At 44.4% G+C, this 23,799-nt stretch overlaps 2 protein-coding genes across 2 annotated transcripts; both read right to left on the bottom strand.

Moving 5' to 3' along the window:
• Positions 1-3,234: 3,234 nt before the first annotated feature.
• On the bottom strand, positions 3,235-23,669 carry LOC148595279 (protein mono-ADP-ribosyltransferase PARP12-like). The gene is made up of 8 exons (XM_088521664.1): positions 23,627-23,669; positions 20,517-20,619; positions 19,839-19,959; positions 18,628-18,735; positions 7,217-7,287; positions 6,285-6,415; positions 3,901-4,052; positions 3,235-3,658 (listed from the first exon to the last, which is right to left on the bottom strand). Exons 2-8 carry the CDS (start codon positions 20,574-20,576, stop codon positions 3,390-3,392), a joined length of 912 nt encoding a protein of 303 aa, XP_088377790.1. The 5' UTR covers positions 20,577-20,619; positions 23,627-23,669; the 3' UTR covers positions 3,235-3,389.
• On the bottom strand, positions 8,058-17,974 carry LOC104567350 (uncharacterized). Its single transcript, XM_088521678.1, has 9 exons — positions 17,908-17,974; positions 17,074-17,194; positions 16,147-16,243; positions 15,588-15,648; positions 14,681-14,801; positions 13,549-13,645; positions 11,377-11,431; positions 10,305-10,425; positions 8,058-8,176 (listed from the first exon to the last, which is right to left on the bottom strand). The coding sequence occupies exons 3-9, from the start codon at positions 16,239-16,241 to the stop codon at positions 8,058-8,060; spliced, it is 669 nt and encodes a 222-aa protein (XP_088377804.1). The 5' UTR covers positions 16,242-16,243; positions 17,074-17,194; positions 17,908-17,974.
• Positions 23,670-23,799: the final 130 nt, after the last annotated feature.

The raw sequence follows: 23,799 nt of genomic DNA, 5'->3' as shown, positions 1-23,799 counted from the left end.
CAACCAGGATTCCCAAATCCCTCTCGGCAGAGCTGCTTTCCGGCAAGTCAACCCCTAATCTGTCCTGGTGCCTGGGGTTATTCCTCCCCAGGTGCAGGACCCTGCACTTGTCCTTGTTGAACCTCATGAGGTTCCTCTCTGCCCAACTCTCCAATCTGCTGAGTGGCAGCACGGCCTTCTGGAGTGTCAGCCACTCCACCCAGTATCATCCACAATCTTGCTCAGGGTGCACTCTGTCCCCTCATGCAAGTCATTAATGAACAAATTGAACAGCACTGGGCCCAGTACTGATCCCTGCGGGACACCACTGGCCACAGGCCTCCAACTAGACTCAGCCCCATTTATCACCACCCTCTGAGCTCTGCCATCCAGCCAGTTCTCAAACCACCTCACTCATCTAACCCACACTTCTGGAGCTTCCTTATTAGGATGTTATGGGACACAGTGTTGAAAACCTTTCTGAAGTCAGCGTAGACAACATCCACAGCTCTCCCATCATCCATCCAGACAGCCATCCCATCGTAGAAGGCTAGCATCAAACATGATGATCAACAATCAAACATTCATCAAACATGACTTCCCCTTGGTGAATGCATGCTGACTATGCCTGATTGCCTTCTTTTCCTTCATACACCTAGAGACAGTCTCTAGGATGAGCTGTTCCATCACCTTTCCAGGGATGGAGGTGAGGCTGGCCGGCCTGTAGTTTCCCGGCTCCTCCCTCTTGCCCTTTTTGAAGACTGGAGTGACATTGGCTTTCTTTCCGTCCTCTGGCACCTCCCCTGCTCTCCGTGACCTCTCAAAGATGGTGGAGAGCAGATAAGCAATAAACTCCGCCAGTTGTCTCAGCACTCTTGGGTGCATCCCATTCAGGCCCATAGATTTATGGGGGTCCAGTTTGCCTAAATAACCCCTAACTCAATCCTCCTCGACCAGTGGAAAATCCTCCTCTCTCCCGGTTCTCTCTCTTGTGTCCTGGCTCTGTAGTCCATGGGGACTAGCTTCAGCAGTAAAGATAGAAGATTTTTTTTTTTTAATCTTTTAATTAACTAGAAATGTTGTGTAGTAAATATCACCTAATGCACTCTCCTAATGCATCCTTTACCTCATTCTGGTTTCATCAAAAGCGTGATGCCTATCCATGGCTAACTAGCTTCAGATACTTCCAGGTCAATGAAACTCCAGATCAGTTCACTCTCGAAAAAACCTTGAGTTTGCAGTCAAATCACCCAGCTGTCTACAGAATGACTAGAAGGTACAAAAGCATCAAAAGCAGCAGCTCTTTACAGGGGTTACTTTACTTACAGCTTTTTCTATAGATGCAAGGAAGCCCTCCCTGTCTGTCCCAGTTAGGGCACAGATAGCTGAGACATTTCTGAATCAGCTGGAGAAATGTCAGATGACTGCACGGTCATTTGAGAGAACCCACCAACAACTTCAGTCTGCAAGGGGGAAGCAGGGGTGGCCGTGCTGCCAGCCATCCCTCACAAAGCCGCGTTGTCTCCTGAGTCACTTATCTGAGGCTGGCTCTGCGGTCCAAGCAGAGTCCCGCTACGGGCTGTTAGTCAGCTCACTGCAGACTTCCTCCCTGCTTATAGCATGGGCTTGTGAGAGTCTAACTTCAGCAGCTGGAATATCCCTAGTTTCCTTGACCTAAACCTGAGGAAACTCTGCTCTGACACCTGACCCCATGGCAAGGGCCCTCACGCTTGGGTATGGTGTCCTCAGCAGGACTGGCAGACTTGATGCAGAACAGAAGCAGTGCTGACAGTGATGTGATCAAATAAAGCAAACCATGTCTCCAAGGTTAATTGTGTGGTTCCCAGAATGTTTTCCAGCATTAGTTTCCCACATTCCCCAGGGAAGGACTTCCTACTGGCTAGGGCCGCACGACTCCTCCTCATGGTCATTCCTGCTGTCTGGCTGGCACTTCCAACCTTATGATCCCAAATTCAGCTTCTGGGCAGAGGGCAGCAGAGACCATCCCTGGGGAGGTCATTCAGAGCAATTGCAATGTTCTGCACTCTCAGCTGCTTTACCAGCCGAAGCAGCTGCTGGACGCTCCTGGTGCCAGAGGAGGTAAGTTTGCTCATGGCAACATCTGAGAGGAAGGACCATAGAAGAGATAAGGGGAGATACTTCCAGCTAGCCCACAGATGAGACAAACCTGATGCAGGTGCAGAAGAGCCTACCCTTGCCTGATCAGAAGTAAAAACTGAGCAACAGCTCACTGAAATCACACAGTGGCTCTGCCCCCTCTCAGCTCCAGGTTCAGTTGAACATTGGAAACTACTGGTGCTGCGGCCCACACTGTGGGTCAGGTGGACATAAGGTTGCCATACACCTCTGCAGCAACATGTGATATGAATCCACTACCACTACAAACCCAATATGAATTCACTTGGTGTGGATCCATTTTACTACCTGGAACTCTTCTGTGAGTTTTGGAAAGTTAAATAATTCCCTTAAAGCAATACGCCAGCCTACCCTGCAGTCAGAAAGGATGCAAGGTCTCAGAGTAACAACTTAGGTCTTTTTAGAGAATCAGGAGATTACTGTAGTTTTGATTTTTGCTTTGATATATTGTTGTATAGTCCGTGGCATGTACCAGTTCTCTGCAAGATGTTAAGTAAAGCAGGGTCCCCTTAGTAGCTGTGCACTGCATTGCCTATTCCATCTTTAGCACAGTGATCAAGGCAAACTAAGGAAGACCAATGAATCATTCCTCTGTTATCCAGGAATTTTTTCTTCTGAATTGGAGCCCTTATGACTCTTACTGCAAAATCACCAAATGAGACCAGCAGAGCAGTAAGGGAACATGATGTAACGCTCCTTTAGGATATGATCTAAAAATCTTTTCTGGCCACAAAATTCAAGCAGCCAAGCCACAGGACAAAAACAGCTTAAAGCCCATTGTCTACTTTTCTTATGCTGACAAGATGCTGATGAGCTTCACTTCATGGAAAAACAGCTCCAAAGAATCATCCCTCAAATATGTTTTTTTATAGTCCATTTTCCTCATTTTCTATATTCATTCTTCCAAACATGTCCTAAACAACATCTAGTTATGTACCACACTATAAATGGAGGCAATTTGTTACACAAATTATGCACATTTAAATCTACATTACACTTGCATCAAAATGATCATCACATTGTCATGATCGCATTATTTATTACAATTTAACTACCATCAGTCTAGGAAGAAAACAACTCTCATAAAGAACCCAGCCATTTCATAATTTACATTATTTGTATTTTCATTCTTGCAACTGAAACAGAACTGAAGTATAACTGCAAGTCTGAGGCAGTGTTCTTATATGCAGCAAAAAGAATCTAAGGTTCGAGGGTCATTTTCAGATGAGACATTTTTACCTCTGACAACACCCTTATTTGGCTGAACGTGTATACTCCAGAATGTAGGCAGGATAAACCTGAAGCTTCTCAAAGATGACAAAGATGGAAGGATTGTTTGGGTCATCTACACAGCTGTCATAGAGCCTGTTTGGATTCTCAGGTCTAGGTGGAGGGCGAACGTATCCTGAGTTTCCCCGAACAAAGTCTCCAACAAGAACATGAGCTACAAACATGCTCTGGTGACTACTGCTGGATGGGCAGAACCGATCAGCATAACTGGCGTCTCTGGCAAAGTAGCTTCCTAGAGAGCAGAAAAAGGCACAAGTAAGAAAATACATTAGTCAAAGGAGCGAATGGCTGCTATTGGCGCTTTGACTACCAACAAGCCAGCAAGCTCCTCGTTCTCATTTCTACCCCACAAAACTCTCAACACAGCTATTTCCACACTGGTTGATTTTAAAGCACGAGCGGATGCTGGACACATTTCACCATGCACCTGCTATGGCTGGAGCTGCCCTGAAGCACAGGCTCTTGCCCTCGCACCTTTTCCATAAAATGTCCCGTGAGCCCCGCAGACCCGCCAGTCGAAATTCTGCTCGCAGATGGCAGCCAGGTGGGACTGGTTCGTGCCATGGAACAGCAACCGCTCATCTACCTCTTGCTCTGGTCTTCTCTTTTTCATCTGCTCCTTTTGCCTATGGAAGAAAAAAAAGAAGACTCGAGGTTTCAGCAGATGCATATACACCCATGCACAAACAGCTCCTTTATCTAGGTCTGCCCTCTTCTCCATCCAAGTTCCAACCAGATTACAAATCATATGGAGGGTTGAACAGAAAGAGTATGCAGAGTATGACCTCTCTCATGCCTTGCCTTAGCCTCCCCTGCTAAACCTCTGTGTGCATGTCTGAACCAGAGATGAGGGTGTTTGAAATCAGAAGACACAAATAAAATGAGATTAATCCCTTTCCTCTTGAACTCAAGCCTTCCCCTCTCCCACATGTCAGGACAGAGCCTTTCACATTAAATCAGACCGCATGGTGGCTTCCCACATGCCATCAGAAGGCAGGTGTGTCGTATATCTCTGTTTAGTGCCTTTCTATGCGTCCCTCAATAGAGAAAGAGGATATACAGCAGGGAAAATAAGGACCTGCTTTTTTTTGTGGCATCAGGTCTGATCTCAGTCGACTATTTCTCATGCTGAAATATTGAATTAGGATCCTCCAATGCCTGTAACTGATGACATGGCTGAAGAGGTGGCTTGCTCCTTTGATGGCCTTCAAAGAGAGTTTGATTCTCTTCTTTCCTGGCTCACGTCAGTGTCAGCAGGCCAAGATAACTAATATACATCATATTGTCTTTCCTAGACATTCTCCTTCCTTCCCTGCCCCCATCCTCAGAAAAGTTTCTAAGGACATCCTCCATGCAAAACTCGCAGAAATTCAGATATTCAGAAACTCTTCAGTTATTTCCAAGAGAACCTTTGAAAGTATAGCAGGAGAGATTTCAGAAAATACAAGATGGTTTGATGAGGGAGAAAAGAATCAAAATCAGAAAACTGAATTTCTAATATGTAGCAACCTGGTGCTACTCCCACCTCTTACAGGGGCAAGGAGATAGATCACAAGAGAAAGAGCAATCTGCCTCCCTAGGCAATCTTCACCACCAATTACCAATTGGGTTAGAACCTTAGGTTTTGGTCTCTGACCTCAACTTTGCTGATAAACATAACATATTAGCGATTAAGCAAGGCACATTTACTGCAGTTTCAAACTATATTTTCAGAGAAGAGCTCAAGTAGTCTTTTGTTTAGATGTATCAAAAAGTTTTTAGCTCCTGCCTCTATTGAAGGGATAAAATCCATCTAACCAAACGTATCTATTCCCTTACTGGCCAATCAAATCTGTCCATTATTGCCACAGGTTCTGTTCAGTTCTGACCATGTTTTACATGACAAAATTCTACACCTACAAGATCAAGAGAGCTCTCCATCAGAGTTTTGACTAAATTGTTCTGCTGAGTTGATGATAGAAAATGTTCGTGTAAACTAACATGTGGCCAATTTTTGCAGGAATATTCCAGTTTTCATGCTGTTTTTCTCGAAAAAGCTGATTTCAAACGGTATCTCTGGTTACTGTACTCAAACCCAATGACCCTATCCCAAACTGTGCAGTTACTGCAATGAAAAGGACAGAACAGAATGTAAATGTCCTCAGAACAAGGATGCTTACGTTCAGTATAAGCCTAAAATTAAATGTTTCCATGTCCTGGGGAAACAGTCCGCCCATTCCTCTGACTGTCGCATTTCATGAGAAAATAAAAATCTGGCCTTCTCCATTTTGAATTAGAACATTTTGCAGTTCTCAGAAGCTAAAGATTAAAGAAAACATTTGCCCATGTTGTTCTATCAGCAGAGAGAAAACTCTAGAAACTGCCATGTATAGTTTGAACTTACAGTGCTTTTCTTTTTTCCTAATATTTTTTAAAACAGCTTCTACAGTACCAGATTTACAAAACAGGGTCTGTATGGACCTCAGATAATAAATCCAAGTTACAAAAGCTATCTTCATAATAAAAATTTTTATGTTACTATATTTTTCTGATCGAAACATGAATTTCCTGTGAAACTCATGTCTAATTTCACAGGACTCCCAAAATTTTTGTCATTAACCCCTCTCATTTCTGTTTTTTTTTTTTTTTTGTGTGTGTGTGTGGGTCTGGGTGTGTCTTAAATCAGAGAATCAGAGCAATATACTCATGAGAAATCAGTCTACACTGAAGACAGTTTGGATATGGTGCTCAGCAGAGGGAGACAATTTTCCTTTTGCTAAACAGAGAACGACCCACATGTCCTGAGCAAGAGCTGGGGCCCAGCGATTATCAGAACTGCTCGGCTGCCACAAGAAGAATGAAATAAAGTGGATACAAACAACTGGAAATGCTGCCAAAGCGTTGGGTTCTGGATTCTATGCAGCGCGTGGATTTTGCAATCTTTCATTGTCCGCTTAAATAGGTCCTCAATTTCTCTATATTTGCTGGTAGAATGGCTGACTTTTACTAGCTGCAAATATGAACACAAAGACAAAACTGTTAAAGAGCTTTCAATTACACCTCCCCAGTCCTTCCTGCCCATCAGGGAGGGAAAGCCTTGTGTCTATAATCACAGGTGATAATTTTTCAGAGTCTTCACCATCTTTTCCTCACTCTCATTCCTATCCCAGTGTGTTCTGAACTCTACTCTGAGACCTGGACTATAATATGAAGGAGCTTTCTATGGATCATGTTTATTCTGCACACAGAGATATCCTTGTCCAAAAAAACCCTCTGGGTTCACAATAGGTGTGCAGCTGGAGAAGAGAAAGTGAAATAGTTCTTCCATATCAAGTCACACCTGCCTTTCTTGTTCAATAGCTCCCTTTTATAGGCAAGTCCTAATGTTGCTGTAGTGAGTCATAAATAAGCTATATAATGACACCATCTGATGTTTCAAAAATATACAAGATCTAAATCTCATAATAACAATATTAAATGAATGGATGGTTGCCCTAAAGCACTTGCTTTGATTTGAAATTCTAGCACGTCTGAGTTTTAAAGGAGAGAGTGCTGTGAATAGGCCACTGCCAAGCAGAGCTGACACTCAACCTCCAGATCATCAGTGATCACGTAAGTCACATCCAAAGCACTGTGGAGCTATGGCACATCTATCCTTATCCCTCTTGCAGGTGTAAGTGTTTGAAGTGATGTGTTTACAAGCTGACAACTAACAGAACCAATCCCTGGACTTGGATGCATATTTTACACTTGCTTGACACAAGAGCCAGACTTTTCCCAGAGGAATGAACAGATGTGATCAGGTATATACCTCATATCCTATTTTGGGTAGTGCTGAAAGGTCCCAGTCTGAAGGAAACTGACGATATGTGCAAACAGCATCTGATTGCCTGTTTAAAACAAGTTTAAACAAGATCAGAAAACACAAGGGACTTCCGTGAAGCAGTGTCCTGGTTATGAAATATAAACTACGTCTCAAGGGTTGCCTCAGAAAATCTGAGCTCTTTATATTCTCGATATGCTTTTCTCCCAAGCTAACACAAGCTACCAGTAGAGAGCTTCCATGTACATTATAGTAAGGCTTTCAGCAAAGCAAGGTGTTACACTTTGCTTTGATTCTTGGCTGCACATTTATAAGCATACCCCAAAACATTCAGTTTTACTTCTGTCTGAAGAAGGCACAAATAGCCCTTCAAATAGCATATCCATCCTTACCACTGCCAGGCAATACTAGCTTCTTTAGGCCCTGATGTGCAGAAAAATGCAATGGCACAAACAGTTCACACAATACCTGCTGAGACCCTAGGAAATCAGTACATCTCCATCTTCATAATTCTGCTTACATGCCTAAGGCAGGACCATGCAATTCTACCCACTGGGAGAGAAATTAGAGGAGGGATAGGTGACTAAAAATGCCAAATTATCAACATCTGCTTTCCTCCCCAACTGATACATTCTCTTTCTTCCAATCTCTCACATTTCCCCTGACTTCCGAGGTTTTTTCCTCAGCACACTCCCCTTTCCTGCCATGGTGAGAACCTACTTATTGTGCAAGCCAATCTACTGGATGAAGCTATAATCAGCAGATAAAAGAATCATATTCTAAACAGAAGAGGACTCAGCAAAGAGCTAGTCTTCTACAGACAGGGAGATCATGAATGTAACTTCCAGTACCTTTTGTTGTCCTGTTTGCTACTGCCACCCGTTGCAGCACTTGGACTCCTGCAGATTTTTATCTCAGTGTGAGTATTCAGATTTCTCTGGACCATTTCTTGAAAGAGAACACAAAAGTATCAAGAATTAGAAAGAAGAACTCCATCTGGGCGTGCTGCCCAGGAGAGTCATTGTGCAACCCAGAGAAACAATATCCTTCCCAGTGCCTTGCTTCCGCCGCCGCACATTCCCAATGTGTCACAGCAGGATTATCTTAGCTGTTCCTGTAGGGAGCCCCTCCTTCATGCCACACCATTCCTGCTTCAGGCATTTTACTGGCAGTATGAAACAATTTGTGCAGAGGTTTCATGCTCCCGTGGTGACTAAAGGGCTGATTAGCACCATCACCTGACTTCACCTTTTCTTCCTTCCACATACATTCCGAGCCCAAATCCACTAAAATTTGGTAGGCTGCTAATCTTCCAACCAGTCACTTGGTCATGCCAGAGAAAGGATCCCTCTTCCTCTCCTCTGATCTCATGGTGATAGCACAGGGCAAACACTGACAGGCACTTAAAGTTTTGTGAATGTTTCTTAATATCTTTTTGACCATGTATTACTCGGAGTAGTTAAAGCAATAGCCACTGAACTTTTCATTTTATTTATAGTGTTGTGATCTGCTTCACAAAAAAACAAAACCAAAACAAAAAAAATCCTCATTAAAGCGCCTAGTCCTTTCTACAGGTATCTAGAGTCTGCTTCACTCATGACACACATTTTCTGTTTTCCAACAGCATACTATAATGCCTCACACTGACCTCTCAGTCTCAAGTGCTCTGATTATTTTGTTGTTTGCTAAAGATGCTCATGGTAATTCCTGCTGCTCTCCACGAACCTAGCATCTTGTGCTACACACATCAGACAAGTCTCTTGCAAGCTCAGAGATGTCTTGGAAGCTTGGGAAGCCCAGATCTTGCTGCATACACACACACACTAGGAGTCTGGCAACCTCTCCTGTGAATACTGGATTCACCAGGTCCCACACAGTAATGCACCTGGTTTTCATCAGATTACTCAGCTTTAGCTTTATCACTATGCAAGACATAAGGGGAAAAGTCCCTGTGAACTTACTTACAAGAATACAGTAAAGGAAGTAAACTACAAGAAGACTAAACTACAGAACGAGCTACAGAGATTGTGCTCACCCATCTTCGGAGCCCTTTAATTAACTGTCCTGCTTACAGCTCTCCTGCTCTGCAGAGATCTTGGACAAGCTTCTCTCTTTTTCCAGTTGCTGAGTAAGGCCACCAAAGTAGCTGTGTTCTTTCTCCAGCTACAAACATAAGAAGGGAGACATCCTACCTAATTCTTTCTCCCTCAGACTAGGCTCAAAGATATTATATGGCAATGTACACCCTCTTCTATAGACATAAGACATACACAACTGCTTTACACTTCTTTCAGCCTTCTTATAATATGACATATCATGAGAAACAGTCATTGTACACAGTCTCTTGTTAAACTTTGTGTAAAATTTATGCCATAGAAACTAAAATATGGTTCACAATTACCCTACGCTTTGGTACCCCTTCTATTTCTTCTTCCCTTTTCCTCTCACCAAATCAATGGCTGCTTTTTCTACTTGTAAAAGACCTAGCAGTATGACCAATTCACACACAAGGAAAAGCAAAATGATCAGCTTGTCATACCCACTGTGCATCATCATAAACCACATTCATCCAGAAAGTCAGATTACAATATATGCAACAATCACCTATACTGTGTATGTAAAAGAGTACCAATATATTGAAGAATTAGTGTCACTATCATTTCCTTCCACATATATGCATTTCAGATCTTGATTTCCCAGTTATAAATATACAAAAAGGTTCCCATATTTACAACCTTAGCACCACGTGATGTCACATTAAAAAGACAGAAATATTACTCTAAAATCCAAGCCTCCTAGTTTAGACCAGAGCCACCCCAGTCTCAATTAGTCTGCAAAAACTGCTTCCATTTTCTCCTGCAATGCTCCTTGTATTTTATTCATTTTACATTTCAGTTCTTTTGCCTTTCCCTTCTTACTGTCCTAAGAAATGCTGTTTGCACCCCGTGAAATGTTCCCTTTGCATCTTTGCAAAGAAATACACCTTCGCATCTTGGCAAAAAAATACATCTTTGAGAGCATTCTGGGAAAGACAACTTAATGTTAGTCTCCCCTGCTAAGCACACAGATCTTTTACCTTTGAAATCTAGCTCATATCTCTGTGAATCAGCTTCAAATTCAGAAGTGCCTTCCTGATAAGTCTGAAATAACTGCTCCACCTGTGCAGAAGATATGGGGGCAGCACGCTTGTCTGGGTGCTAGAAAGAAGAGGAATATCTGTTAGAAATGGGTGTTGGGCTAAGGTGCACAAGCATAGCAGAGCTGGATTTAGCATCTATGCATGTCATGGGGAAAAGCCAGTGATTTGAAGCCCTTACTGCCCACAAAGTAAATGAGCAGAGGCTCCCTGGTAGGGGGAGGTACAACTCAAGACCCTTCGGTTATTTCCAACAAAGTTTATAAATGATGTTGTTTCCCAGGGAGGAAAAGTATGTATTTTTCAGGGCTTTGTTTTTCAGGAAAGGTATGCAGAATGAAGGCCCTTTATACACACCCAGAATTTTCAAATTGAAATGTTTTCAATAAATTCCTCAGTGCTTGTGAAGGCAGATTGCTTTCAGAGCTGCATTTACTGGGAGCATTAATGAACACCAGCAAAAATCGCAGAAATGTGTCAGTTCATCAAGAAACCACTGTGAGGATATCTGAGTGACATTTATTACATAAAACCAGCAAGTGACAAGTTCAAAACAAGTAGAAAGAGACTTTCCTTCAAGCAACATTCAGTTCAGCTGTGGAAATCACTGTCAAAAAATGTTGTGGATGCTAAAAATTTATACGGATTTTAAAAGTGATGGAATAATTAATTACATTAATATCATTAATTACAGTAAGTACTATATTATTGATTATAATAATTACTGTATTATTAATGCATCCATGGCTACTCTATGTACAGATACCATCTGTGATACAGGAGTTCCACAAGTCGAAAATTGCTGTAGGCAGGGAGCACCTTCTGGGAAAATATCGCTGCCTGTGTCACTACCAGTCAAGGAACTGGGTTCCAGAACTAGATGTACCTTTGCTCTGACATGATTTGGCCATTACACTTGCTAAAAGTGTAAAATGTACACTTTTATTGGGGGAGAAAAAAGAATAAAGGCAGTGACCAGCATAACATCTTAGGAATAAACAGAAAATCTCACCTGTATCCCAAATTCAACCCAACGATTTTGTTCGTCCAGCCAATACCAACAGCATCTTCCCATTTGGGCCAAGGAGCATGCATCAGTGATTGACAGATTGTGCAGAATGATGAAAAAGAAAACCATGTACAACAACAATGAAAAGGCAGATGAGTTTCTGGCACTCCCATAGAGACTTAATAACTCTGCAATGAATATATAAATTAACGCAACCAATAACTTTGCAGCCCTTCAGTGTGCCCCCCCAACACTCAAACCTATGCTCTCTGCCTCTTTCACCCTTCTCCTGCTTTTTCTTTTGGGGGTGGCAACCTGCACATAGTACCCAGAAGCTAGGATTTCTTTGGGGAAGAAGATCTGATCTGTTTGCATTGAAGGCACGTAAGAACAGCCCCACACTGAACCTATGGGCTACTTATCCCCATGTCTTGACTCATGCAACACCTCCCTCCTTCGGCTCTCTGGCAGCCCCATACATCATCACAACCACCTCCAGCTCTTCCATCCTCCAACCACATGTCCCTGACCCCTCCAACCACATGTCCCTGACCCCAAAACTGCAACTTTACCAGCGTTCCTACCACTGTTGTCCCCCACAGTGGCACTCCTCCAGGCTATCACTGCTCTCCTGAGAGGAGGTGCTGGTAGAATCATAGAATCATAGAATGCTTGAGGTTGGAAGGGACCTCTAGAGGTCATCTAGTCCAACCCCCCTGCACACGCAGGGTCACCTAGAGCACGTGGCACAGGACTGCGTCCAAGCGGGTTTTGACGATCTCCAAAGAAGGAGACTCCACAACCTCTCTGGGCAACCTGTTCCTGTGCTCTGTCACTCCCACTGTTAAAAAATTTTTCCTTAAGTTCATGCGGAACTTTTGGTGCTTCAGTTTGTGGCCATTACCTCTAGTTCTGTCGGTGGCCACCACTGAAAAGAGGCCAGCACCATCCTCCTCACTGCCTCCCTTGAGGTACTTATAGACGCTGGTTAGATCCCCTCTCAGCCTTCTCTTCTCCAGGCTGAACAGGCCCAGCTCCCTCAGCCTCTCCTCATAGGGCAGATGTTCCAGACCCCTGATCGTCCCTGTAGCCCTGCGCTGGACTCTCTCCAGCAGCTCCACATCCCTCTTGTACTGTGGAGCCCAGAACTGGACACAATACTCCAGATGTGGCCTCAGCAGAGCTGAATAGAGGGGCAGGATCACCTCCCTCGACCTGCACTGCTGGAGACGCTCTTCTCAACGCACCCCAGGATCCCATTGGCCTTCTTGGCCACGGGGGCACACTGCTGCCTCATGGTCAACTTATCATCCACCATGACACCCAGGTCTTTCTCTGCAGAGCTGCTCTCCAGAAGGTCAGTCCCCAGCCTGTACTGGTGTCTGGGGTTATTCCTCCCCACGTGCAGAACCTTGCACTTGACCTTGTTGAATTTCATGAGGTTTTTCACCGCCCAGTTGTCCAGTCTGTTCAGGTCCCTCTGGATGGCAGCGCAGCCCTCTGGGGTATCAGCTACTCCTCCCAGTTTGGTATCATCAGCCATGATGTAGGGCATACATGTTTTAGCTCAAGCACGAATTCAGAACAGCCCATGGCTCAGTCACCAAGCTGTGGGAGTGCAGCCACGTTGCTTTGTCCAGAAGAGTCCTAGGCTTGCAGGCCTAAATGCACCCCCTCAGCAGACACCCAAGGGCTAATGCGCCCCAGGTGCAAAAGGCGCCCAATAGCTCCACTGAAATGCACCCCTCTAGCTGCTCTTCACTATTCCTCTTACATAACAGCCCAGATAACATAACCATGCCTACCTTATCTGAGGAAAATAGGCCTTCTGGGAAACTGTCAGCCAGACTAGACCTGGCTCCCTCCTTCCAGAGCAGCAGAAAGCCCAATACTGGTGCCACGAGGATGGCTTGGTGACAGCCATGGCTCTGATGAATGTTCCCTGCCTTCACTGCTCACCTCATTCCAGCATGCAGTATTGGGAGCTCCTTCCCTGCCAGCACCACGCCATGTGGCTTGAGGGACAAGGGCCCATCTTCCTCCACAAAAGGAGCTTTGCTCTATCTAATCTGAAGCCAATGCCATAGGCTCCCTCCTAGCAAAAACTGAACGGGCACTGCCATCTAGGGATACGGTTGCAAAAGGCGGCCCAACAATGACTGCAGCACTCAGTACCTTTCCTGCTGCTGGATCTCCTCTTCACCAAAGGCATTGTTTGGCCACCGGCAGATTTGTCTTGCCTTCTGCGTGTGCAAATTTCTCTGGACCATGTCTAGAAAGAAAACATGAATGCATTCATAACTAGAGGAATAGACTCTGGGTAGTTCTGTGAGAAAATAAGTGGTCTTCCAATGTGCCCTAAGAACTTCCTGCACATCATAGAGCAGAGAGCAGGAAATTCTGGGTAACTTTCTTTGGCCACACTGCTCTTCTTCTGTGCCATTTCCTTTCCACTGTCAATAGTAACTGACTCTGCACAAGTATTTGGAGGATCTGGCTGGTGCTGAAAAGCATATTGTGATCATCATCTGCTTTTGCCTTACTTCACTTCTTTCTATCATGGGGTATTTTTTTCTTCTTTTTCTTCCTCGAGTTATCCTGACAAAAAGATGTAGATCTGTGAGATCTTCCTTCTATCAACACAGGCTTGTTATTTGTTATCTCTGCTCTTGTTCCTGCAGTAATATTATGAAGTAAGAATAGAGTCACTGTAATATGCCCCCTATAAACAAATTCTGGCACCAAGTGTTACTGCTGGAGGTCCCTGGGATGTGGGGGGTATGACACCCTCCTTTGAATTGTGCCGCAGACAAAGTAGTTCAGATACAGAAATTTCAGGTCGACTTTTTATTTTGGTTAAGTAAGTAGTCTCATTGCATGGGGCATCAGATACAGCCAGAAGGCAGCAAACTTAGTCTCATCCAGTGCCCAGCATTGTGCTAGCAGTGGTTTACACAGAATTACCTGGCCAGCCACATAAGAAATCTGCACACTGAATGATGTGGTCATGGTCAGGAGGTTCTCAATTCTGTCCTCAGCTCCAATTCTGTTCTCCTCTCTTCCCTTTGGCTGCAGCAATACTCTTCCGTGCACCATAATCTATATACATCCTAGAGCCTGCTAAATTCTGTGATCCTATCCCTTCCCCTTTCCGCTCTATGCTAGCACAGCTGTGACTACGTACAACCCAAACGCTGTTCTCAAGTACTTTTGCTCCCAGGCCTGCAAGCCTTCTCCAAGGACAAGGTGCGCTATAGCACCCATTACATCGTAACTGCACTAGCCACTGAGCAAACAGATACTTCACCTTTGAAGTTTATCTCATACCGCTGAAGACCTGCTCGAAAACGGAGAGTGCTGTTCGGGTCATCCTGAAATGCCTTCTCCACCTCCGCAGACGTTACGGTGGCAGCAAAGTGGTTCAGAGACTAAGAAAATGAAAGATTGGACATGATGATAGAATGAGACTCTTTTGAAAATAAATTGCATGCATGCTGCAGAGTGAGATTTAGCCCTTAATCAGGAGAAAAGCTGAGCTGGGTTTTCCTCCTGCTCCCTTCACCAGATACAGGTCCTGTCTTTTGCTTTACTCTGCCACAAATTCTCCACTACAAATCCTGCCACTGTCCACTGCTCCCTCCTGCAACCCAGACAGAAATGATGGGGTTATGGCTGTGTACTCCAGGAGCCCCACAAAATACCCCTATTCCCATCCTTGTAGAATGTAGCAGGGGGAACGGAGATGCAGACAGGTCTCCTCACACCACAGAAGGCATTTGGGGTCCTCTAGCAGAATACAGAAATCTTCAAAGGCATCTTCAAGGGGATTAGTACCTTAAGATGGTGCTTGTTCGTTAGTTTCTTTGTTTGTTTCATATTCCTCTCTTTTAGGGAAAACTCAACATTTTCCAAGGAGAGCCACAGTTTTCATATGCAAATAGAGGGATAAAAATTGTTTGGCCAAAGCCAACCTGAGGGAAGATTTCAGTATGCCCTAGCATATGAGGGTTTCCAAATTAGATAATTCTGCATTTCTACATAAGATTAATAAATACCCAGGGACAAGAGCAAACCAGATAAACCCAAGTCACCCGGGGAAGCACGAGGGCAAAACATCAAACATGGAAATGGCACTTTCTGCATGAAGACTATGGAAAATAACCTCCGAGAAGCAAGCGGTGGAGGGTGTTGGTACATGAGCAAGAGACACTCACCTTGTCCCCGTACTCCACCCACTCGTTTGAGTCATTCAGCCAATACCAGCATTGTCCTGTGCTGTCCACCAAGAGCATATCAGTGAGTGACACATGCGGCAGAAGGCAGAAGCACATCTCTACCCTCCTCACCTCCTACCAATACTCCCAACCCTGACCTCCCTCTTCCTTTCCCCTTCCCCTGCACTGTGGGTAGGGTATGAACACTACTGCCTCTCAGCTGGCTGATATCCAGCAAGAGGATGATTTCCAGCACACTGTAACTGATACCCTGTTACAGGCTGCTAGTAAGTCAAACAGAACAAGATTCTTCCATTTGTTCTCAAGCATCTGGAGAAAGTCCAACACAGAGCATGTCCCCAAAACCCCTAAGCCACCACATCACGGGGGCACTATAGAACCTGCTACCAGTAACATACCTAAAGCACAGACTGGCTATACTCTTACCACTACAAGATACCAGATGAAAAGAAAGCCCACCAAAGCAAGGGATCTTCCCAAATGAGGAAGTCTTATTTGTACATTGGCAGGGGTAAACAACAAAAGCATTGCCTGGTACCTCTCCCCTTGCTGGTTCCCATCCGCACCACAGGCACCAGTTGGCCACCGGCAGATTTTTCTCGTTTTCTGCGTACGTAGATTTCTCTGCACCATATCTGAAAGGAAATCACAAATGCACCCAAAATTGTAGAAAGGACTGTTGCCTCCCAAAAGAAAAGAAGGCTTCCGAACAACCGGCCCAGGGCTGCCTTTTCCCAAGTCTCCTCTTCACTCTGGGGCACTTCTACATTATCCTCTATTCTGGCATTTCTAGGTCAGACATTTCATTTATAACAATAACGAATCTCTGCACATATCTAACAGACAGCTGGCCTTGATTTCTTCTCATCAAAAGCTTAGATCAAGATGGGTTACATCAGTAATCCATCCTTCCTGCCATCATAAGGCTGTCTTTGAGTCTGCAGAAAATGCCTCATTTACATTAGGGTAACTCCTTCCCTTCCCACCCAAGAAGACTCCAAGAATTTACATGCATGACCCACAGAACTTTCTCATCTTTCCCTCTCTCTTTCACTCTGTGTCTCTCTCTCTCTCTCAAGTGCAGGGTGATCTCCAGATGTACAGAGCGGGACATGGCCAAAAGATTTTCCTGCACGTCATGCCTCTACACAGGACTTCTGGGATGCATGGGCATGGATCCTGCAGACTGCAACAAATGCTTTGATGCCACAACACACTACTATTGTCCCATGACTACAGCTACCCCTCCACCTTTTTTCCCTTCCCCTAGTTAGGCTGTGCCTGGTACTGATGAGTCTGCACCAGCATCTGCACACATCCTAGAACCCGCTCTGTCCTATGGTCCTGTTGCACAAAGGCCTTCGGTACACCAAGTGCCCCGAGGCCTGCAAGCCTGCTCCAAAGAGAAGGTGCACTACAACAAACATCAAAACTGCATTAGTCATTGAGCATATAGATACTTCACCTTTGAAGTTTATCTCATACCGCTGACGACCTGCTTGAAAATGGAGAGTGCCTTTCGGGTCATCCTGAAATGCCTTCTCCACCTCCGCAGACGTTATGGTGGCAGCATAGTGGTACAGAGACTAGGAACATGAAGGAAAATACTTATCAGATGCAAATTTTGACTTAAGGGGCCTAGAGAGCCTCATTGCATTTGCTAATTAGGGAGTGGGCAGGCATAACTGCCTACAACTTAGATTTTCCGGTGCACAAATTCCCTCCCAGCATTGCCCCACACCTCCTCCAGAACCTATTTTCTGGACTCTGCCACCTCTTGTTTCCTGTCACCACTCCTTATCACAGCACACTTGGACCAGGCCTTGCTCAAGGGTGTATCCCTACAGCCCTCATCTCCTTCTCAGCCTTACACAGAGTGTTTCAAAACATCATCAGGACTTCTTAAAGCATAGTATTTTGTAATTGTGTGTGGGATAGCTTTTTGGTATTCTTTTCTTCAGTGAGTTATTAGGATTTTCAAGAGAAAAGAGCACTTTCCTCGCAAATACATGCACAGCAAAAAAAGATTGTTTAGACAAAAGTCATTTTGAAATGTTCTGTTTTGGCCAAGAATATACATAGTGTTTAGATCTAGGTCTCACAGGCTCCTGAGGATTTATGAGAGACAGCTGAATATGTCAAAATACACGTGCCATGTGGAAACACCAAGAGACTATCCAAGTCTCAACTGAAAGGCAGTGCTCACAGGGGGAAAAAAAAAAAAAAGATACATATAAATATAGTAGCCCCTGCTAGGTGGCTGGCACATGGCATTGGATACAAAGGGAGAGATACTTACCGCTTCCCCATATTCATTCCACTGATTAGATTCATCCAACCAATACCAGCGTTCTTCCGTTCTGACCACAGGGTGGGCAGTAGCATATGGCACACAGAGAAGAAAGATAGGCACGTGGAATGAAAAAGTAAATAAATGTCTGGTTAGCCTGTGCCTTTACACTTCCATCCTCTATTTCCACCCATACATGCTCTTCCCAGTGCTATTATTGCAATGACTTCTCACTTCATATCCAAGATGACCATCTTCTGGAGGGTATCTCCAACATGCTACTGCTCACCTCAAAGGTCCAGAAAGTGGAGCCGTTCTTTGCGGCACTGAAGATGAAGGAGGGAAGGGATGGCGGAAGGCACAATGTGCATGGCTGGTCATCCGAGTCACATCACCTCATGGCAGGAGGAGCAGCTCATGTCCAGCACAACACACAAACCAACCATCCCATGAACCACCCATCCTCCAGAGGATAACTTGCAAGGGGCAGAAGGGGCAGGCACATCCTGGGGACTGCTGTGGCCACCATCCTCTCCCAGTGGACCAGCAGCCAGGCTAGACCCAGCTCTCCCTCTCTCAGACCTCTCAGAGCAGGAGTTCCCAGAAAGGAGCTTCACTTTGCCCTGCTTGAGTCACTGCCGCAGCCCCCTCCCCCGGGAGCAGATCCCCAAAACTGAATAGGCATCGCCATCTAGAGACACAGTAGCAAAAGACTGCCAAGGAGCAAACACAGCACTCCATACTTCTCCTGCTGGCTCCCATCTTCACTGGAGTCACAGTTTGGCCACCGGCAGATTCGTCTTGTCTTCTGGGTGTGCAGGTTTCTCTGGAGCATGTCTTGAAAGAAAACATGAATGCATCCAGACTTAGACATTGTGTTATTGTGTTATTCAGCTGTGGAACCCAACCTACTGCCATAACACGATGCAGGTACTTCAAGCTTACACAAGTCAAGAACAACTGGAAAAAATCCACGGAAGGAAATAAATCCAGCCAGGGCCATCAGCTGCAGGGACTTTACCTGAGACTTAGGAAGACCCCAAGGGGCAAGTCTCTGGATGACAGGGAAGTATGATCACTTGCTCGCCCTCTCCCTTTTTGCTGGGAATCCAGCATCCACCACTGATGGATAAAGGGTGCCAAGGTGGCACCTAGGCATTAAATCCAGACGAGTAGCACAAGCCAGGAACATGCACCGTCTTTGTAGCCTGTGAAGACTTCTCTTTCAACACTGCCACACAGCAATTTTGGGGCCATCATGGCCCCAGCACTCAAAAGGGATGCGCTCACTTAAAGTGTTACCGATACATGACCTAGCTGTTTTCCTTCTTTTGTCTGAGCAGCCCCCACGCTTTTTGCTCGCAAAAATCAGTCACCTGAATAATGTCCTTTCCAGGAAACAAATTCATAGCTGTATGGCAACCCACTGGCATGGAGAATCACAGGTTTCCTCTCATGCAGCTCTCCTCCTGCAGCACCCTCAGCAAAGCCAGGTCTCTCTCTGATTTTGCTTTTCCTCTTTCACAACTCTTCCCTTGCACATGGTCTCACGTGCACCATGTCCTGGGTATTAATCTCAAACGACCATCTTAATCCTTTTCTGCTGCTGAATACTACCACTGAATTTCTTTATTCTTTTAACCATAAATCTCTCAAATAGCTCCAGCAATTTGAATCACAAACTTAAATCAAAGAATGAGAAATTATTACATACTTCTCCATTTTATGGTCTTTCAGACACAAGTAGCCTCTCCTTTACTTCTGCAATTTATACATGGGCAATCCTCTAGCAAGCTCTTTCAAACAACAGCAGTGTTTCCTCCGGCTAAGACAGCCACTTCTGCTGGTGATGAGGATATGTAAGGCATTTCCAGGAGTAAAGATGCACTACAGAGTCAGCAATAGATCACAAGTTAAACTATAATTAAACAATATTTTACCTTTAAAATTTATCTCATATTGCTGTGAATGAGCTTGAAATCTCAGAGTGCCTTTCTGATCTGCTTGAAATGCTTGTTCCACCTGGGCAGATGTTATGGTAGCTGCAGAGTAGTCTGGGTGCTACAAAATGATGAAAAGGACAGTATCTGTTATAGGCAACACAAAACTTGCAACAGGCTCTCAAAACTCGCAACAGACTCAGGTTCATCCTTACACCAAAGCCCACGTATATAGTAGTCAAAATAGTGCTACACTGTACTTTAGAGGAGCAGCTTTTTTGATCCGAATTCTTTGTCTTTTCAGTGAGTTTAAAATTTTCCCTGTCCTCATCTTGAAATACATAAATATATATATAAATATGCACATATTTTTGTATGTACACATTTATAGATATATATAAATTACAAATTCATATATATAAATACACACATACAGTCTTGAAAATTATGTTGTCCATTCCTAGAACAGCAATGCCCAGAGATAGTATTCAGAAGCTCCCCTGAAAGTATCAGGGAAACATCAAGGTTTGGTCAGCACTACAGCAATACAATAAGACATCAGAAAGCCCATGTGTCACGTAACAGGCAGTACTTAGGGGAAAAAAAATACAAAGAAAAAAAATAATTCACTAGAGTCTGGGGAAAGGAGTTAGGTGATAAAGACGTTATGGAGTTTACCTGTATCCCGTATTCAATCCACTGTCTAGAATCATCCAACCAATACCACCAAACTTCCATGCTGCCAAATTTGTGAGTATCAGGAATGATCAAAAGTGTAGAACTAACTCAAAAAAAAAAAAAGAAAAAATAAATAATAATAAAAAAAACAAAGAAAGTAATCTTCTGGCAGGTTGCTTAACAGTGGCCTTGAGAGGATAATGCAGATTCAGCAGAAATTCCTGAGTTGTTGTCCACATCATTTTACAACCCAGGAAACAGAGTGATTTCCACATCCTCTTAGTTGATAAGTTCTAAAAGCTTTTTTTCTTTTTCTTTTTTTTTTTCTTCCTGTGCTTCAATGTAGAGGCTCTGAGTATGCCAGCCCATAGCATTCCCACTGAGCAGACACCTGATACCGGGTAAGCAGAAATAGTATTATTTATTTCTTACGCAGAATATTTAATTGAGGATTAAACTCTATTCTAACTTGGGTTATTCAACAAAACCTAAGCAAATGTGGCACGGTTCACCTGCCTGCAAAGCCCACCTCCTTATGCTGCTCACTGAAATGAGCTGCTGTCCCCTGATGAGCTTTCACACCTTTCCTAAATTCACCCTCAGAGTTAAGAAGAGAATTCCCTACTTTTGTATCTCAGTTTAGACAGAGAAGAGCCATGTGAATGGTCCTCCAAGCCCGTGTGTTATGAAATTTTTGCTTTACGAACAAGTCATCTTAGTTATGGTTCAGATTCGGAAAAATCTCTACACACCCTGTTTTAAGAGGAACACTAGAAAGAGAGAAAGAGTGAGGGATAAAAAGCAAGCAAAATCTAAAGGCAAATTTAAGAAGGAAGAGAAAAGCAGCTATGTCGGAAACACCACGGAGTTACACAGTCTATGCAGAAACAGCAGAAACTGGAGGACACACTGATAGAAAAAAAACAATTTTTAATATTGACGTCATAAAGTTTGGGTTTGGTTAGTAGCCCACAGCTTGGTGCAGCAAAAAACATATATGAAGCGTGTATGAAGCTTTCAGTCAAAGTAATGTGAAGGGAAAAGACAGGCAAGTCTCCAACATGAGATCAGATTAGTTGATCAGAGAGGCAATGGGATGAGGGATATCAGAGGAAAGAATAGCAGAGCAGAGCACAGGTTTTAGACAGAGGCTGCAGGGGAAAACCTAGGAAAGTTCAAAAGGAGATGAAATTGGAAGATGCAAGGGGATAGCTGCAGGATGCGATCAGAGCAATCTGCAAGAAGTAGCGTGAAAATGTGCACAAAGCATAGAAGAAAACAGAGACCTAAGCAGTCTCTCGTGTCTCTTTTGGACTTTGTGAAGGCAAACAATTAAAAAAGAAAAAAGAATTTTAAAAGGACCAAGTCTAAAGATACTTCACGAAAAATAAGGTTTCAGAGACCATGCAGTGAAAACAAGGCTATCTTTAGGAATGGATAACGACAAAGCTTCCTGCAGTGACTGGAATATCAAGAGTGGGTGCTTTCCAAATATTTACAGGTTGCATACTAGCATTTTTATTAATGGGTCCTCTGATATTGCAGTAAAGCACCCCGAAGTAAATTCTAGGCTTATTAAGCACAGATAGATAAGAGCCAGGTCAACCCCTACTCCTGCTTATTTTTGTGACTTAGATAATCTTGGAAAGGCAGTTAGAATTATTTTGGGAAGGGGGATGTCAGATCTAGGACTCAACATGCCAGGTAGGAGGATTCAGCAAAGGAAACAGGGCTGCAGAAGAACATAAACACCTAAAAAAGTTGTAGAAAAGGCAGTGGAAACTTGATTCTTACTTGATTCTTTTCTGTAGCCCCTAGCTGAGGGTCGCCATATCCCCCATCATTGCCACTACTACACATGGATACTGAAGTTGCTATTCCCTTCATCCAGAAATAGCGTTAAGTAATGCAACTGTTGTACACATCATGACAAGAGCAGTGTCTGCATTTTTTGCACCTGTCACCCTCCCACAGCAGGACTATGGTGCTATGGGGCTCAGTTTCAATTTTAGGAGTCTCTCATGTTTGGAAAACAACATGCCATTCAGCGTATTATATCAGTGACGTTACCGCCAGGAACACTGGGGAGGCCCAATATCGCCATGAGAAAATCAACTAAAAATACATTATGATCAAAAGAGCACTAGAGTTAACATATTTTTCAAGCATAGAAAAATATGGGTTATCTGAGACTGAATAAGATGTACAGTATTTATTTGGGTGCAAGATGCAACTGATTCTTACAAATTTGCTGTTGCCATGAGGCAACTACAGAAGAAAACCGCGGAGAAGTGGGCAATGCCCTCAAGCAGACCCCCTGGGCTATCACAAAAGGAGGAGAGAGGGTCCCGCCGTGGTGGCAGTGGCTTCAGCCCCAGCACCGTCTTAGGAGGTGCCCCCAGCCCAACCCCCTTCCCAGCTTGCCTGGGGCCACCTCGTCCCATCCCACTCCCAGTCACATCCAATTGGTTTCCCACATGGATCGAAGCAGATAAAACCAACCTTTCTTTGCAAGGTTCTTCCTAACCTCGATGTGCTCCATGAGTGGGGACTGCAGGAATCCCCACCCTGGGCACTTGCTTACCCACTTCCTCCTCGGCAGCTGCTGCCACCCGCCTCTTCCCGACAGCAAAACCAGTTTTGGTTTCCGTTTCAGAGTACCCCGTTGCCTCTGCTCCTTCCTTCCCACACACAAGCAGGAGGCAATTCTTTGCCTTGGTATTTGTCCAAAAGACACTAAAGACACCGAAAGCTCTTGCTTTGGCAGGTGCCTACCCCTTCAGCAGAGCCCTCTCCCTTTGGTCCCCTGCAACCATCTCATTCCTGCCCATCTGCCCCTGGAGGTCTTCTTGTACTTTTTGTACGGATTAAACCCACAATATTGTCCTAATGGACAACATAATGGAGAGGTGGCAAAGCCATCAGTGAAGACACCATCTGCTCATATTATTTCATGCTGAAAGCAACTTTCCTTCCTATCCTTCAGGCAAACAAGGTCTCCCAAGCGTGCAGCTCAGGCGTCCAAGCCCACCCCTAGAGCCACCTGTCCACCTGTGGCTCTGCTGTGAGAGAAAACCCCAAACTCCACAGAAATCACTTTGGCTACTCACGGAGCTCCTCAACACCAGACTTTTTCCATCACCATCTTCCTGGCCCTGAAGTTGCCAGTCACATGTGTCTGAGTCAGAGACCGTTTAACCCTTTCTTACCAGAGTAGAGACCTCACGCTTTTTCAGGGACAAAAAAAAAAAGAAAAAAAAATCTGTAAATCTGACAGATCCAC

Source organism: Tinamus guttatus, unplaced genomic scaffold (genome assembly GCF_059628265.1).
Source record: "Tinamus guttatus ecotype Peru unplaced genomic scaffold, ASM5962826v1 Tinamus_guttatus_pri_ptg000125l, whole genome shotgun sequence".
Classification (NCBI taxonomy): domain Eukaryota; kingdom Metazoa; phylum Chordata; class Aves; order Tinamiformes; family Tinamidae; genus Tinamus; species Tinamus guttatus.
This window is presented reverse-complemented; position numbering and strand designations above follow the sequence as displayed.